Here is a 14,567-nt window from a genome sequence, read left to right as displayed (position 1 = left end):
TAATAACTATGTTTAATGTTTCATTTAGAATAAGTTGTTTTTAGCTGTGTTTAATATAAACTTATATAATATATGTTGTATTTGTTAAATTAAAAGTTGTTACCCTAATTTTTTAGTGTCGCTCTAATTGAAATCTTCATTGTTTTTGTGCCAATCAATATTATTCTAATTACAATAATTAATTAATTAATATAATTTTATAGTTATATTATAAAAAATAAAAAAATTCTTCCTCAGATAGCTTGAATGTAGTTAGCTATTTATTATTAGTAGCTTGTAGTGTAGCTAAATACTTTTTTAGCTTAGCTTTCCCAACCCTGAACCTCGCTCACCTGTCATTTGGGAATCTTCTCTCCAGGAGAGAAAAATCAAAAGGATCATAACAGACAGTGGTGAAAAAGAGATGTTAAGTCCCCTGCATTGGGCGCCAGGGATTAGCACCATAGATTAAAGAGCTCTATCTATAAAACTGTCACTTGACATGAGATGTGAGGTGTGTCAATAGAGCTGGCCAACCTTTCCATGTGAGGCTTGTGGTGAACTGTGCTATGGGGTGAGCTGATGAATTAATGCACCTCCCCCTCTTAGAAAGGTGGTGGCAGTGTTGAGTGGGGACCAAGTTAATGTTAAATGGATTTGAAAAGAAAGAAAAACAGAGAGGCTTCCATTTCAGTCTCACAGGAGTGTCCGTTCAATGTTGACCTGGGTGAGCTGGTTTCAAACAGCTAACGTTTAATGCATTTTGACAAAACTGCTCCATGCACAGACCCTGGGCAGAGAAAAGCATAGTTAGAGATCTAAAGGACAGGTGGGTAAATCTCATGAAACCTGTCAAGAACAAGTTTGGGTCATATTTATCGCCAAAATAAAAAATAAATGATATATATATATTTTAAATAATGTGTGTATTTTTTAATGTTAACTCACTTTTTAATCTGCCAGCTCAATATGCAAAGACAACTATTCGTAGGTTAATTTCCCTGATAAGTGTTAACACTGTTATGCTATCAAAACATTACTCTTTTGTTTGTTTGATCACCCCAACCAGCTCAACATAGCAACCTTATCTCAAATAATGGAGGGAGTTTGGGGCGGGACTGTTTGTTTGCCTGACCAGTGGTATATGGGGGAGTATTCGGAAACCTATTTGAAAATGTTTGCCCTGTAACATTATTCTCATGACAATTAAGCATCCCCCTTATTATGGGTAATTCAAAAAATCATATATAGTGTATACTGATACATATATATATATATAATACATCATGGTAGTATTTGTTGTACTGCCTTTATGCTGATTTACATTTTTTTATTAAATGTAATTTATTTCTATTACATTTATTTTAAATTAATGTATTATTTATTTATTATTTATATTTATTATAACTTATTCTATTTAATTAATACAATTTAAACTGTGAAATATTTATATATCATGGTAGTATTTGTCGTACTGCCTTAAATTTATGCTGATTTAATTGAAAAATAATTATATTAAATACAGTATATAAAAAAATGTATTTAAATTTATTGAATAATAATTTATTATTAATTATTATTAAAATTATAGTTTATTATTTATTTCTATTCAAATTTCTGATAATTTTATTTACATTTTAAATTATTTATAAATCATGGTATTATTTGTTGTACTGCCTCAAATTTATGCTGATTTAATAATTTTTTTAATTAAATCTATTTGAAATGTATTGCAATTTATTGAATAATAATTTATTATTAAAATGATAGTTTATGGGGCCTGTGTAGCTCAGCGAGTATTGACGCTGACTACCATCCCTGGAACCATGAGTTCGAATCCAGCGTGTGCTAAGTGACTCCAGCCAGGTCTTCTAAGCAACCAAATTGGCCCGGTTGCTACGGAGGGTAGAGTCACATGGGGTAACCTCCTCGTGGTTGCGATTAGTGGTTCTCGCTCTCAGTTGTGCGTGGATCGCGGAGAGTAGCATGAGCCTCCACATGCTGGGAGTCTCCGCAGTGTCATGCACAGCAAAGCATGTGATAAGATGCGCAGATTGACGGTCTCAGAAGCGGAGGCAACTGAGACTTGTCCTCTGTCACCCGGATTGAGGTGAGTAACCACGCCACCAAGAGGACCCACTAAGTAGTGGGAATTGAGCATTCCAAATTGGGGAGAAAGGGGATAAAAAAAATTATAATAATAAAAAATAAATGATGGTTTATTATTATAATTTATATCTATTAAAATTTCTAATAATATATTTTAAATGGTAAAGTATTATACTGTAGATCATGGTAGTATTTGTTCTACAGCCTTGATTTAATAAAAGAAAAAAAGAAAAAAGATAGAAAAAACCCCACAAAAGTTAAATGTCCGGAAACGTTAAAGCAATGAGGCTTGTTTTTTCATTGTAATTTGACAATGAAAAAATCTTAAATCTTAAAGACTTAATTTTCTTTTTACAAAATAAATGTTTTTTTTCCTTTTAAATTTTGGGTGAAATGTGGACATGTTTTTGTGAGATTCACACAGGTTAGGGGGTTCATTGTTTTAGAAAGGATGTACAACAGTTGTGCTCACAACCCAAAGCGAGCAAGAAAAAAAATAATGCTGACAGATCAAAACCCCACGATGCACGTCTGCTAAATGGATCTCGCATTTTTTTCTCCTGCTTGTTTTTCGTTATTCGTTGTTAATGTTGTTTGGATGCCCCCAGAGCATGTTTTACAGGCATTTAGATTTATGTTAGTGAGGTGAAGAAAAAAAAAAGATTATGAAAAACAATACAGTATGTGAGAATACAGAAATATGCTTGTCTGTTTAACTCGCAAACAGCATATTGAGTTTTAATATCAGTCGTCGGCGCAGTGCCTGAGGGAGACTTCGCACTTCCCCTGCACATGTCTGACTGTTTTTTTAATTTGCTGTCTTTGCTGTTTTGTTCTGATCAGTGCTTTGCGTACAAATACAGCTCAAATTTTCCACGTACTCCCAATGTCATTTTGTTTAATCAGTGCCTGCTTGGAAATGCTAATTTGCACCACCATCCTTGTTGTAATTTTGCATGTGCTGCCACTTTCTTTTTTCTTTTTTGTCTGCTCTGAATTGTAATAAAAAGGAAATGTTGGAAATTTCTCATCCAGCGTTTTTTGATCGTTATTTGTGTAATTTCATTCATAGGTTTTTTTTTCTTCTTCAGGGACAAGAGGACTGCTTGAAAAGCACGAGGAGGGAAAGTGGTGCTAGTTTGACATAACTGTCAAAGCGCTCGAACGCTACGCAAATTCAAAACAATTTTCAGGCTAATGTTTATAAACGTGGCCCTCCTGCTGAGGCGAAAATCTAAGCAAAGTTTAGATGCTAATATGTTTGTTTGTGCATGTGTAATGATGTTTGTGCATTTATGAGTGTGAGTCTAGCCTGTACGGCTATAGTGTAAAAATATTCACATACAGTCGTCCTTGTTCTGTTAAGAAATATTTGATGTGCATTCACTGTGGAGCTGAAGGCAGCGTTGAGCGATCAGGAGGTGAAGTCATGTTTAATTAAGATGTTCTGGCTCACAAGCCGTCACTCAGGTTAAAGATCCCTTGTGCTCGTCGATCTTTCACACTTCACATACCCACGATGCACTGAGCCTCGGTGCACCGCCCGCTAACGGGCTTGTGTAATTACCTCCACTTGTCAAATATTCACCCAGTAAAATATGTCCATAAGGCAGCCTCCCTAGACCTCACCTGAGCCAGAAAACCAGTGAACAGTAAGAGACCACTACTAATCTTAGACAAAAACTGCCATGTTTTAAATAATTGTACTACATTTCCTTTTTCCACCCAGCCTATCAGAGTTTGAGGCAGAGTACCAGGAGCTCTGGGATTGGCTGATGGATATGGAATCCATAGTTACAGACAGCCACGATCTGATGATGTCAGAGGAACAGCAGCATCACCTGTATAAGGTGGGTGAATAGAGACTTTTGTGTGATTAGTTTGATTAATCCATGTGGTTTACGGTAAATGGTGAGCTTGATGTATCGGTGTTGCTGTAAAACATTTTTTGGATATAGCAAGTGGGATGCTGCGGCTTAGTGGTTAAAGTGGTATTAGTGGTCTGGTTTGTGACCCGAAGGTTATAGTTTCGAAGGGGTGATTTATAAGCCCTTGAACACCATTGTGCCCCTTAAAGGGATAGTTCACCCAAAAATGTATATTCTGTCATCATTTACTCACCTTCATGTTGTTCCAAAACTCGTATGAATTTCTGTTTACTGCAGAACACATAGATGTTAGGCACAATGTTAACCTCAGTCACCATTCACTTTCATTGTAATGAAAAGATTGCAATGAAACTGAATGGTGACTGTGTCTAACTATCTGCCTAACATCTCCTTTTGTGTTACATGTAATAAAAAAAGTCTTACGGATATGGGTATGGAACAACATGAGTGTGAGTAAATGATGACACAATTTTCATTTTTGGGTGAACTATCCCTTTAAGATTAAATATACTGATGATTGTTGATCTTGCATTCATTGAAAGTGTCCGATAAAAAAAAAAAAGCTTGCTAGAATATGAATGTCCCCTCCTCCTGATACTGACTAATAAAAGAGTGCAACAGTTCCCGTCCACTTTTTCAGCAGTCTTGGTTCCGGAAGTATTTTTCCTATTAATTTTTTTCCATAGGGATTTAATAAAATCCTTCATAAAAGAGTTCTAAGACATGAATCAAACCAACCAGCTCCTAGGTGAATCACAACATTACAAACTTTGATTTATAGTATTTGAAAATCGGACAAAAAGACAAAGGTAGAAGACTGTGTACTTAGTGTCTTTCATGAGGGAATGAACTACAATCCCATAAAGCATTGTGAATGACATAATCGAATTAAAAATGATGTAATGATATAAAACAATTGATTTAAAGTTGTTGATTATAAGAATAGAAACAAAATGTTTTACGTTTATTGTAGGGAGATCAACTCATCCTCAGTGAGCCATACAAGTGGGCGGTCGCTGCAAAGCTCTTTTGGTGCGTTTTGTTGGCCACGATTCTCCTTTTGTCATTTTAACACATTTCAGTAAAAGTTCCTTTAGGAGAAACAAGAGAGAGTGAGACTGCAAAGACGAGATAGTACCTCACCCTGTTTGCAGTCCATGAATTTTTATTAGTCCCAGATAAAGTGTCTTGTATTGTGTTAGGTCAGTATGTTTGTTCATGATTAAAACAAACTGATTTCGGTCTTTTGTATTGATTGCATGCCCACCTGCTCTAATAAATAGGTACTTGCCTGCCATGTTTGTTATCTGTTTTTTGCGGGGTTCTCTCCTGTGACGCGTTATCAGGACGGTATGTTGGATTGATCGGGAGAGGGGTACATGTGTAGACCGAGTCGTGGCCGGACGGCATGCTGTTTGCCATGCTGGGGGAGTTTATCGGGGGGGAAAATGGGGTGGTAGAAAACCTGACTCACCGGGAGCTACAGACCGTAAATCAGTCTCATTTTGGAATTCTTTACCGGACTGATTCCGACACTCTTCATCCCGCAATTGCTCCAAGCATATGGCATATTTCAAAAGAGCATATTGTGAATCATAAAGAAATGGAATTAATAAGCCCCCCCAACACACACACACACACACACACACACACACACACACACACACACACACACACACATGGACTGGAAACAAGCCCTTATGACGAGTGAAATAACGGTGAGCCATTATTCCTCCTCCCCCTCTCTTTCCTGTCGAAACCTGTGGAGGTCACATTCAAGGTCAGAACTAATCTTTCCGCTCATCGGGCACGCTGACCCCGCCATTAGTCATATATTACAGTAAGAGAGAAAGAAAAATCAACCTGGTTTCTGCATTTTCTTTTAACTTTCCATAAAAGACTTTTAGTCTTAGGGTGCACTGGAAATAGCATGCTTTCATACTACTCATACTTTTTTATAGTATGCAGTATGTTTACTGTGCATAGTATGCAAGCTTTCTATATGCATAAAATACCTGGGTGAGCTGCTACAAAATGTGCAGTTTGGGTCAATGACGTGACACTCATTTGTCTGGATCTGAAAATGCAATTCATGCAAAAAGTTCAAAGTCATTTTGATATTTAAAAAAAAAAAAAGTCTCATTAATAGCTGAAATTCTTCTTTCCTTTTTTGCTACTCACTTTGGAATGCCCCTTTCCCAGTGCGCTCTAAGTCCTTGTGGTGGCATTGTGACTCGCCTCAATCCGGGTGGCGGAGGTCGAATCTCAGTTGTCTCCGCATCTGAGACCATCAATCCGCGCATCTTATCACGTGGCTTGTTGAGGGCGTTACCACGGAGACATAGTGGGTGTGGAGGCTTCACACTATTCTCCACGGCATCCACACACAACTCACCATGTGCCCCACCGAGAGCGAGAACCACACATTATAGCGACCACGAGGAGGTTACCTCATGTGACTCTACCCTCCCTAGCAACCGAGCCAATTTGGTTGCTTAGGAGACCTGGCTGGAGTCACTCAGCACACCCTGGATTCGAACTCGTGACTCTAGGTGGTAGTCAGCATCTTTACTCGCTGAGCTACCCAGGCCCCTAAAAGCTGAAATTCTTAAAAAAGTCAGATATTATGGCATTTTTATGTTTTTATTCAGGTAAAATGGAGTAACCGTAAGAAAACTTCTTGATATACGTGACTCTAACATTCATATTTGTGATAAATATTTTTAACGTAGAACATTTTTGCAATTAATGATTATGTTGTATTCACTCGTGTGTATTCAAAGAGCAAGGAAAGTATTTCAGTACCTTTTACTTGATGGTTACATTACTTGACATTTTTCAGTACCTTTTACTTGATGGTTACATTACTTGACATTTTTAAGTGCATTTTTTTTGTAGAAAATGTTATTAATGTTTTTCAAAAATGTATGAAACCAACATATATACAAATATTACACTCTACGAACTTGATACATGTGTTTTAAACTAGAGTTTTAAAAGATTTCCCATTTTTATCATCTTGGACAACCATATTTGTACAAGTTCGGAATAGCATATTCTGACATATAAGTCAGAAATATTAAGAGTAGTATTTTCAGTATAGTATACTACCATCATACTACTCATACTTTTTTGCAGTATGTATAATGTGCACTGTATGCAAGTTTTCTTAATATTTCTGGTGTTATTAAAGAACTGGAAGTGACATCATCCATGTTTAACTAGCTGTTTTTTGACTTATTATGTTATCAGTCTGTTAAAAAAGTTACACAAAATTGGATTTAACACAAAATTACCACATTTGTTCCAAGATGATAACTAGACAATAGCTGCTGTTCTAAATGTTTATCGTTGCATAATTCTTATGGTTTCACATACTAAAAAAACAAACAAAGTATTCAGAGTATACGGTGCAGTAAGCAGTACCTTCATTATTTGTTCAGACTGCCAAAAGTTAAGACAGTCTTACACAAAATTATATAAAAAATGCAAAATAACTGTATTTATGTCTGAGATGATAACTGGACGCCACTTGCTGAATTAAAGGTGTTGTCAGCTATTTTTTTTAATGGAAAGGTATGCAAAACATTTTCCTACTCCCTGAAAGATATTAATGAAATAAGTGTTGTGAGATGTCTCACTTATCTCTGTGACAGCTCTAGACTCTGTAAACAGCAAACAAAAATGTGTCCGCGGGCCACGGTCTCTGATGCTTTCTGCCTGTCAATCATTTTATGCGTTCTCATAGTATTGTAGTTGCAGTGAATTATTGTGGCTTAATGCCATTTTTATGCCGTGTTGCTCATAACATTTGTCAGTTGAGGGCGCTATTTTGCTGCTGTTGTTTTTAACAACCGTTTCTGCACAATGATGGTCTCAATAAAGCTCATTTGGTATCTTTGGAGAGCTGGGTTTTGGAAAGAGGGGTGTGGCTAATTCAAAGGCTCAGTCTTGTGGAAGTAGAACGGCTAAAATCTATTGCAGCACCTTTAAACATCATAGTAAGATTGTATGCTAACAGTGTGGTATTCTACTGTCTGAAACATTTATCATCACATACTTCATACTGCTTTTCATTAAAAAAATTTAGAAGAATATCTCAGCTCTGTAAGTTGATACAATGCAAGTGAATGGTGGACAGAAATTTGAAGGTCCAAAAAGCACATAAAGGCAGTAGAAAAGTGATCCATACGACACTAGTGGTTTAATCCATGTCTTCAGAAGCAATGTGATAGGTGTGGCTGAGAAACAGATCAATATTTAAGTCCTTTTTTACTATAAATTACCCTCCCTGTCAGTAAGTGGCAATATGCATGATGAATGAGAACTGCCGAAAACAAAAGTAAAAGAAGAATGTGAAAGCGGAGAGTTATAGTAAAAAGGACTTAAATATTGATCTGTTTCTCATCCACACCAATCATATCGCTTCTTAAAATATGGATTTAACCACTGGAGTCTTATGGATTACTTTAAAGTTGCCTTTATGTGCCAAAAAGTTTTTGCCAAAAAGTTTTTAACTATTGTTATAGCCATTGACAATAAAGGCTTTTACTATATTTTTGATCTGGAAGTGTGCCTTGATTTTCCTTTTTCTTATTGGATTATTATTTCCTCATTCAAGAGCACCTTCATATATTATTTGAAGAACTTCGGAGCATATTAGATTTAGTTTTTTGTGCCTTTATTTGCTTTCTGGACCATTTTTGCACCATTCACTTGCATTTTATGGACCTACAGAGCTAAGATATTCTTCTAAAAATCTTTGTTTGTGTTCAATAGAAGAAAGTCATACACATCTGTGATGATACAAGGGTGATGAGAGAATTTAAATTTTGGGGTGAACTTTCCCATTTCCAGCAGCCATCACTCCAACACCTTAATCTTGAGTAATCATGCTAAATTGCTAATTTGGTACTAGAAAATCACTTTCCATTATATCAAACACAGTTGAAAGCTATTTGGTTTATTAAATGAAGCTTAACATTGTCTTTGTGTTTGTTTTCAAGTTGCCACAGTATGCAATAGACTGACATGTCTTCAGGTCAATATTAGGTAAAAAATGGCAAAAAAGAAACCGCTCTCTCTAGAAACCCGTCAGTCAATCATTGTTTTGAGGAAAGAAGGCTATACAATGCTTGAAATTGCCATACAACTGAAGATTTCATACAAAGGTGTACGCTACAGTCTTCAAAGACAACGGACAACTGGCTCTAACAAGGACAGAAAGAGATGTGGAAGGCCAGATGTACAACTAAACAAGAGGATAAGTACATTAGAGTCTCTAGTTTGAGAAATAGATGCCTCACATGTCCTCAGCTGACAGCTTCATTGAATTCTACCCGCTCAACACCAGTTTCATGTACAACAGTAAAGAGAAGACTCAGGGGTGCAGGCCTTATGGGAAGAATTGTAAAGAAAAAGCCACTTTTGAAACAGAAATACAAAAAGAAAAGCTTAGAGTGGGCAAAGAAACACAGACATTGGACAACAGATTATTGGAAAAGAGTGTTATGGATCTTAAACCCATTGAGCTTTTGTGGGATCAGCTAGACTGTAAGGTGCCTGAGAAGTGCCCGACCTGAGACTACCTGTGGGTTTTTCTTTGTATCCCGAACAATTCTTCTGGCAGTTGTGGCTGAAATCTTTCTTGGTCTACCTGACCTTGACTTGGTATCAAGAGATCCCCAAATTTTCCACTTCTTAATAAGTGATTGAACAGTACTGACTGGCATTTTCAAGGCTTTGGATATCTTTTTATATCCTTCTCCATCTTTATAAAGCTCCATTACCTTGTTACGCAGGTCTTTTGACAGTTCTTTTCTGCTCCCCATGGCTCAGTATCTAGCCTGCTCAGTGCATCCACGTGAGAGCGAACAAACTCATTGACTATTTATACACAGACACTAATTGCAATTTTAAAAGCCACAGGTGTGGGAAATTAACCTTTAATTGCCATTTAAACCTGTGTGTGTCACCTTGTGTGTCTGTAACAAGGCCAAACATTCAAGGGTATGTAACATTTTGATCAGGGCCATTTGGGTGTTTTCTGTTACCATTATGATTCAAAAATAAGCCAAACAACTATGTGATATTAAATGGCTTCATATGATCACTATCCTTAAATAAAAGTCAGTTTTTTTTTTGCATGATCAGTCATATTTTCAAAATCAATGCCAAAATTTCACAATTTCTGCCAGGGTATGCAAACTTTTGAGCACAACTGTATATGGCTTCTTCCTTCCATGGAACAACAATTGCAAAGTTTAGCAGAATTTCTGAGCTGCTCTGAATGAAATCAGAGTCCAGTGGCTGTCAAGCCCTAAAAACGTCATAAAAGCACTTTTAAAGCATTATAAAGATAGTTAATACGACTAATATTCCAAATTTTCTGAAGCCATATGATAGCTTTGTGTGAGGAACAGACTGAATCTTGCCTTGAAATTCGTGTTTAACAGCCATGGTCACCATTCACTTTCATTATCTAGAAATCGCTTGGTCATTCTGCTATAAATATTCCCTTTTGTGTTACACAAAAGAAATAAGAAAATAAGGCATTTTAATGACATGAGGGCGAGAACCCTTTAAAGCCAGTAAAACAAATACTTCCAAGGTGTATAAATATTTATACTAATGTATAAATATAAATTCAAATATGTTTTTTTTTTTTTTTTTTTTTTTTTTGGCATCACAGTAATAAGACTGGAGTTTAGGGGAAATGGGCTTAATTGTCATAAAATGATGTCATAATGCAAACAGTCTTAAAGTTCTAAATCTAAAGGTCTAAAAGCAAAAAAATAAAAAATAAATAAAATAATAATAAAAAAAAATATATATATATATATATATATATATATATATATATATATATATATATATATTATATTTGTATTTGTATTTGTATTTTTTTATTTTGCGGTAAAATGTGAACTGGACATGTTCTTGACAGGATTTGCGATGTTGACCCAAACACAGGTGGGTGTCTGTTGTTGGAATGGTCAGGAATTGTCCTTGATTTATCTTGTTCCTTCATGATAAAGCACAGAGATATTTGTAGTGGTTTTGCTCTTTGTCAGGAGTGTAAAGGCAGTAGAAGCAGGCGTGTGTGTGTGTGTGTGTGTGTGTGTGTGTGTTGGTGGTGGTCTGTTTTGGTGGAGCGACAGAGGCTATGTGTGACACATTGCTGCTTTATAGAGCTGGAGCAGGTGGTATTTAATGTGAGTCACAACATCACAGCTCTCTCTCTCTCTCCATCTTTTGGAACAGTTTTTGCTTCGGTGGTGCACCTATGATGCCTTAAAATGCTGTCTAGGTAGACAGCTCACCAGGACTTGGAATAGAGCTCAGCTTACTCACAAACAAAATGACTATTTCCCCCATTATGACTATTTCCAAAGACCCCCATGTTCAAATCTGCGGTATGTGCCGAATATTTCCAAATACTCTTGGGCGCACCTGCATGCACCATTACCCACAGACATACACATACAGCGTTTTCATACAGCACTATGGACACGCATATACACTCGCAATAGCCTCAGCAAGTATGTGCTAATGTAGGTAATCACTAATGGATATTTTTTTTTAAATTTGATTGCATTGTATTCGTTTATCTTGTACTCTTCCATTTCGGTTGTGTTCTCGTTTCTGTTCTAGGCCTGTATGTTTTCTATAGGGTAAATAAATTCCACTTCCTCTCTCTCTCTATCTCTTTTTCTCTCTTAGTGGTCTCTGGCTCACTTCATCTGAAAAGCTTCTCAATGGAACCATTTAATGCTGTAGTGTCTCTAGTAGCCAGGGCAACCGTGTTACTTTCCAAAAGTAAACAGAAAGTGTTTTTTCTTTTCTCAGGAAGCAAACATCCCATCTACACTGAAAGTGCCATGATGCATCAAATAAAGAATACTCCCATTCTATACAATATACTGTATCTTCATTAATTATTTATCTTTTTGTGTACATTTTGGCTTTTTGCCACAGGAACCAACGGGGTGAAGAAGGGGTGATATGATATGAACGGGAAATGACCCAAGCTGGATTCGAAACTGGGTTGCCCGCACAGTGGTGCAATTGCGCAAAATGTCTGAGATTTTCACCTCCAGAAAACTTTTCTACATTTAAAGCTACTTTTCTACAAGTGATAAAGTCGAAAGAAAACTGTTAATAATAAGAACTGTTAGTATTACCCCAAAACCGTACATCAATGCATATTTCAAAAATCCACCAGAAATAGGATGCCATCCAAGCAGCTTTGGCATGCTATTGTGAAAATTCACTGATTTGAGAAGCACTAATTCTAATCTTGTATAATATTTAAAATGGATGCAGTGTTACAGTCAATATCACTTCCGGTGCAGTTTGTAACTATATACAGTATACATTACAGCTTGGCAGACAAAAAAGTGACTGTCCTTTGAGGAAAAAAGCATTAATGCTCATCGCAGACTTAAGAGAGACAGCACTCTGGCTGGGAAAAAGTGTGTGTGTGTGTGTGTGTGTGTGTGAGAGAGAGAGAGAGAGTGAAAGCTTGTGAGATCTTGCCAAAAAGTGTATTTGATAAGGAGTTTAGGCGGAGATGAGAAGTATCATTGATGTTTAGTTATGAGTGTATTGGTAACTCCTCTGGCTGATCCAGTGCACACTTGGCTACCTCACAGTGACCTCTTCTCACCCGTCTCTCTCTTGCCCTCCTGACACCTTTTGATCTAATATCCATCGCTCTCAGATCCAGCCAGAGAGCGCACACACTTTATCAAGGCCACTGTGTGTGTGTCTGTGTGTGTGTGTGTGTGTGTGTGCGTGTGTGTGTGTGTGTGCGCGCTTTTGGTGCCAGACCTGAACACAAAGGGCCTAGTGTTGGAGCTGAGAAAACACTCTCTCTTATATACACACACACACACACACACACATCCCACACACACACATGCTCTCTTCCTCTCTGTACTTTCTTTCACTCTCTCCATCATCTCTTCTTTCTTTCCTTTGTTGCTTCCTTCCTTCCTTACTGCACTTGTTCCTTCCTCCCTGCCCACCTTCCCTCCCACCTTTCTTTCATTGTTATTTTCTCTTCCTTCCTTCCCTTTTATTTTTAATCTTCCTTCCTTCCTGCCATCCTTTCCTCCCATCTTTTGTTCTTTCATTTCTTCCTTCCTACCTTCCTGCCATCCTTCCCATCTTTCATTCCTGTTTTCCCTTCCTTCCTTCCTTCCTTCCTTAATTCTTTCCTTCCTTCCTTCCTTCCAATCTTTCTTTATTTCTTATTTTCCTTTCCTTCTCTTATTTTCTTCTCATCTTCTTTTTTTCCCTCCCATCCTTCCTTTCCTTCCATCTTTCGTTCATTCATTCCTTCCTTCCTCACTGCCCTCCTTCCTTCATTCTTACAGTGCATTCAGAAAATATTCAGACCCCTTCATTTTTTTTTTTACATTTTGTTTTGTTGCAGACTTATACTAAAATGCTTTAAATTATAATTTTTTTCCACATCAATCTACACTTCATACCCCATAATGACAAAGCAAAAAAATATTTTTTATAACTTTACAAATTTATTAAAAAGAAAAAACTGAAATATCACATTAACATAAGTATTCAGACCCTTAACTCAGTACTTAGTTTAAGCACCTTTGGCAGTGATTCCAGCCTCAAGTCTTTTTGGGTATGATGCGACAAGCTTTGCACACATGGATTTGGGGATTTTCTGCCATTATTCTCTGCAGATCCTTTCAAGCTCTGTCAGGTTGGATGGGGACCGTCGGTGGACAGCCATTTTCAGCTCTCTCCAGAGATGTTCGATTGGGTTCAAGTTCGGGCTCTGGCTGGGCCACTCAAGGACATTCACAGAGTTGTGCCTAAGCCACTCTTGCATTGTCTTGGCTGTGTGCTTGGTGTCATTGTCCTTTTGGAAGGTGAACCTTCCGCCCAGTCTGAGGTCCTGAGCGCTCTGGACCAGGTTTTCATTAAGGATATCTCTGTATTTTGCTGCATTATGCTTTCCTTCAACCCTGACCAGTCCCCGCCACTGAAAAACACCCCCACAGCATGATGCTACCACCATGCTTCATCGTTGGGATGGTATTGCATAGGTTTCCTCCAGACATAATGCTTGGAATTGAGGCCAAACAGTTCGATCTTTGTTTCATCAGACCAGAGAATCTTGTTTCTCACAGTCTGAGAGGTGCTTTTTTTGCATGTCTTGCACTGAGGAGAGGCTTCTGTCTGGCCACTCAGCCATAAAGCCCAGAACGGTGGAGTGTTGCAGTGATGGTTGTCCTTCTGCAAGTTTCTCCCATCTACACACATTTACATTTACATTTATGCATTTGGCAGACGCTTTTATCCAAAGCGACTTACAGTGCCCTTATTACATGGACAATCCCCCTGGAGCAACCTGGAGTTAAGTGCCTTGCTCAAGGACACAATGGTGGTGGCTGTGGGGATTGAACCAACAAGCTTTTGCTTACCAGTTCAGTGCTTTAGTCTACTACACCACCACCACTCCACCACCACACATGATCTCTTGAGCTCAACCAGATTGGCCATCGGGTTCATGGTCACCTCTCTTACCAAGGCCCTTCTCCCCCAGTTGCTCAGTTT

The 14,567-nt window shown here is 37.6% G+C and overlaps 1 protein-coding gene across 3 annotated transcripts in view; it reads left to right on the top strand.

The window, feature by feature from the left end:
- The window catches only part of LOC127455486 (A-kinase anchor protein 6-like), a 202,704-nt gene that overhangs the window by 132,925 nt on the left and 55,212 nt on the right, over positions 1-14,567 (top strand). For 2 of the 3 annotated variants that reach the window (XM_051723427.1, XM_051723426.1), the window contains exon 9: positions 3,818-3,938. The exons of the other annotated variant lie outside the window; for it this stretch is intronic. In XM_051723427.1, coding sequence (XP_051579387.1) covers positions 3,818-3,938 — 121 coding nt within the window. The remainder of the gene's footprint in view (positions 1-3,817; positions 3,939-14,567) is intronic. 3 annotated transcript variants of the gene reach the window in all.

The sequence above is a fragment of the Myxocyprinus asiaticus genome, chromosome 17, assembly GCF_019703515.2.
Source record: "Myxocyprinus asiaticus isolate MX2 ecotype Aquarium Trade chromosome 17, UBuf_Myxa_2, whole genome shotgun sequence".
Taxonomy (NCBI): Eukaryota; Metazoa; Chordata; class Actinopteri; order Cypriniformes; family Catostomidae; genus Myxocyprinus; species Myxocyprinus asiaticus.
Note: the sequence above shows the minus strand (reverse complement) of the source record. Positions and strands in the feature narration are given on the sequence as shown.